At 58.0% G+C, this 3,895-nt stretch overlaps 1 protein-coding gene across 12 annotated transcripts in view; it reads left to right on the forward strand.

The window, feature by feature from the left end:
* LRRFIP1 (LRR binding FLII interacting protein 1) overlaps window positions 1–3,895 on the forward strand; it is a 74,004-nt gene that overhangs the window by 49,291 nt on the left and 20,818 nt on the right. For 7 of the 12 annotated variants that reach the window (XM_025045443.1, XM_025045438.1, XM_015587846.2 and 4 more), the window contains 3 exons: window positions 933–968; window positions 1,353–1,478; window positions 2,773–2,844. In XM_025045443.1, the coding sequence (XP_024901211.1) occupies window positions 933–968; window positions 1,353–1,478; window positions 2,773–2,844 (234 nt within the window). The remainder of the gene's footprint in view (window positions 1–932; window positions 969–1,352; window positions 1,479–2,772; window positions 2,845–3,895) is intronic. The other 5 variants (XM_006909896.2, XM_025045440.1, XM_015587847.2 and 2 more) reach the window with 1 other exon arrangement.

Consider the following 3,895-nt stretch of genomic DNA (forward strand, 5'->3'; position numbering starts at 1 on the left):
GCACTCGGCACGCGCACGCGCAGGGGGCGCCCTGGCGGTCAGACTTGACCTCTGAGCTGCGGGTGGCAGATGCGGGATGCGACGCGAGAAGCTCGGCGGCTGAGCAGGGCTCCCTCCTCCTCGGCGACTGCCCACCGGGCGCATGGAAAGGGAAGGAAAGAGAGAAAGTTGGCCTTTGCCACATGCTGGGTCTCCCTGGGGTGGCTGCTCTGGGTCCCGCGAGACTCTCGCCTGCCCGAGGGGGAGAGGGGCCTCAGACCCTGGTGCAAATGGCAGAGATGAGGAAAGGCACGTTCTTGGGGTCTCACATTTCACCTGGCAGATTCTCCCGTACGTTCAGCCCCACCCCCACCCCCACCAGCCCCCACGTCTGGGCCACTCATCCCAGGATGTTGAAACCAGAATTTTCACTTCCACGTGGTCACTCAGAAGTGGGAAAAGCTGCCGCTGGCTCACTGCTTTCTCCTGCTCCAGAGACCAAGCTCAGGGAGCGTCGACATTTCAGCGCCCCGTGGGGGCATCTGTCAGCCCGGTTACAGTCTCGCTCTAATCGTGGTCACTTCACGGTACTGTCGTCCAGTCCTGCACGGAGACCCGCACACACAACTGCAGGAATCCGTAAAGGAAAGCTGTTCAAATCCAGCTCCTTAAAAAATCCCTCAGTGTGGAGCTTTCTGTGATCACCGTGTTTTGTTGTGACGTCATGTTCTGTGGGAATTGTAAAAGTTGCAAAGCCACATGGTGAGGCCCAGCCTGTCCCTCAGCTGCCTGTGGCCCTTGCTGTGTCCACGCCACCTGGCAGAGGCATACTGCAGGGTGCTGTGGGCAGAGCGGGTTTTCCAGAGGAAGCTAATGTTTTATTATCATTTACCCCTGCATCTAGATCCCCCACGTCATGCTTGTATTTAATATTTGTCCATTTTCCTCTCTAGGTTGAAGAGAGACCAGAAAAAGATTTCACGGAGAAGGTAAGGCATTTCTATAAGCCTTTATATCATGCCATTGGGAAACCTAGTACGTCCCAAAATTTCTGGGTAAGAGTAACAAGAAAATACATTGCTTGATCTTTAATGAAGATCTTCACTGGTGAGTGAGCAGGACTAGTTCATGGCCCACCAGCCAGTGTCACAACCTCGAGGGTCCCCGGGGGTCACTTCCAGTGTGTGTGTCAAATCCCACAGGACAGGAAGTGCACACTGCCCACTGCTGGGGCTTGCGGTTAATCCAGACAAACCCCCGGCACCCACAAAAGATATTCCGATTGGACTAGGTTCCAGAAAGGCGCCATGAGCGTAGACTGACAGCAGCGTTGGCTCGGTCTGCCCTCACGTTTGACCCTCACACCCTTCCAGGGCTCCCGCAGCCTGCCCGGCCTGTCCGCGGCCACGCTGGCCTCGCTGGGTGGCCCCTCCTCTCGGAGAGGAAGCGCAGAGACCTCCACCTCCATCGACACCGAGGCGTCCATCAGGGAGATCAAGGTAGGGCTCCCTCCATCTTTACGGCCCCTTGTGAACATTGGCCTTCAAGGAAGAAGATGTCATTCATCAAGGTCCAGACCTTCCTTGGCGGTCCGGTCTCCCCTCCGTCCGTAACCACGTGTTCTGGCAGCACCGAGACCCAGCTCAGATGTGGTGGGAAGCCATCCGCCCACCCCACCCCGCTGGGCAGACGCCTGCGCGGGCCCCGAGCGCCCCAGCTCCCCGGCACACCCATGCGAGCCCTCGCCACACGGCACCGCGGGCTCCTCTGCCCGTCCCTTCTCTCTGCGATCACCTTCACCTGACCTCGTTGCGTTCCAGTGGTGTCTTCCGCTGGGGTGCGGCCGTGGTTCTGCTAGCTCCTTGACACTCAGCGGGAGCCGGCGAGTGGGAGGGAGGGAGGCAGTACTGTTTAAGTCACTGGAAATGCCACATCTGAGAAGGTGACTGAAGGTGATGCACAGGGAGGACTTAGGCACTAGAACCCGCACCCCCTGGGGAGCGGAGGGAGGCGCTCAAGGGATCGGACCTGGCTTCGTCTATAGACGCACTTCCTGGCAATTAAAACTGGTTAAGTGTGAGCAGCTGGGGGACCCTTCGCCAGGGGGTCAGAGCAGCGATTTAAACATCAGCAGGGGTGGTGCTGGGCTCCCCTGAAGGTGCCACCCGAGGCCTGTGCTAAACAAGCACAGCTGTTGACTGCTGTTCCGCGATGTCCCACGTGTCCCCGCTGGGCCTCCTGCACTGCTGCTCATTTCTGTCCTCTATCAAGGTCGCATCTGCGGCCATCCTAAGTCGTCTCTGCTCGTGGGCCGTGAGCACCGTTCATTTGTTCCCAAGCATTTATGCAGCGTCCGGCTCCCGCGGACACAGGGTACCAGGAGGGGGCTGGTGAACGGGGCGCGCAGAGTAGGGACGAGGGCTCCGAGGGTGTGGGGCGCGGCCTTGCCAGCCTCTGTCTCTAGGCCCTGGCTGAACCGAGCACTGAGCAGGAACTCAGCTTGAACGAACTGCAAACGAGTCAAAGCGCTTGGCCCGTTTTCAGAGGCTCTTTTGCCAGTTTGACAAAATTTATAGAACTATCACATGAGAAACACCTGAATTTTGATCTTCGTCGTATAGAAATTTCCTTTATGTTCCTTTTCCTGTTACAAAAAAGTCAGAGGCTCGCTGCTCGGACTGCCGCGTAAGGGAAGCCGCCCCGAAGTGAGGAGATGCGGGGGCTGCCTCTTTCTTTGCGTCCTTGTCCTTGCTTTCCCGTGACATCACTCGCCTTTCTCGCCATTTCCCCCAGGAGCTCAATGACCTAAAGGGCCAGATTCAGGATGTAGAAGGCAGATACATGCAGGGACTGAAGGAGATGAAGGTACCAGCGTCCGAAGTGTGGGCTCGCGATACTAACCCAGCTTAACCTAGAGCAGCCGAGGGAAGACCCTGCTACTAGCGCATGCTCGCTCCGAAGCGGCCCCAGACAGTGGGGCGGCAGGCGGCAGGTGTGCTGGCGTGGTGTGTGCACGGTCGTGTCCCCAGGGCGGCTTTGGGACCAAGGCCCAGCGCCACAGCCGCCCCATGGAGGAAGCCGCTAACGTCCTTCCTGACGCACGTCTGTCCTCACCCCCGGCCCCCGTGTCTCGGGCCCCACAGGGGCGTGCGGTTCACTTGAGGAAGGGTTTTCGGTTTCTGGGCTGGGTGTCTACACACGGTGCTTCACTGTGTTGGCTTCTCAAAGTGTCTGTCTGTGTCTGTGTCTGTGTCTGCCAGCAAACCCGTCCTCGTAACTGTCCTCGTGGCCACCCTTTCGAAACCACATTCTTTGCACATGTGACGTTTCCTAAGTGGAACGGCGTCTGAATGCGCATCATCTTGGATTTATCTGGGTAGATGCGCACCCCCCTTAGCACATGCAATGACCGCACTGTGCCGCCCAGGATGATTGGGTAAGGCGAGTAGTCGGGGGGCCGTGTTCCTCGCCTCTGTTCGGCAGCTCGTGGCAGACCGTGGACCTAGCAAGAGATGGGAGCCCCGTAACTGCCTCTCCCACTCCCCAGAGAGTACCCGAAAAAGAGCCCGAGTTCAATATCACAGGGTCCCTAAGCAGAGGACATGACAAAACACATGACTAATTAATCACTTCCCTATTTATCACCTCTTTTTAAAAGGGGTGAAATTAAGCCTGAGGCTCTCAACTCTGGAGCCCGGGAACCGCCGGCCCCACCTGAAATCGTCGCCCTGGTTCACAGGTGCAGGTGGGACCAGCTCCAGTCTCCGTGAAGCCGCCCAGTGGCACCTGAGACCCCCACCAAGCAGCGCCCACCCTCTTTGCCTCTGGGTGGTTTACACCTGGGGACCCCCCTCTCTCTTTTCTGGAACTGCCTCCCCCTAATTTGTGTTCTGGGATCTAAAGGCTGCTATACGCT

Source organism: Pteropus alecto, unplaced genomic scaffold (genome assembly GCF_000325575.1).
Source record: "Pteropus alecto unplaced genomic scaffold, ASM32557v1 scaffold143, whole genome shotgun sequence".
Lineage (NCBI taxonomy): Eukaryota > Metazoa > Chordata > Mammalia > Chiroptera > Pteropodidae > Pteropus > Pteropus alecto.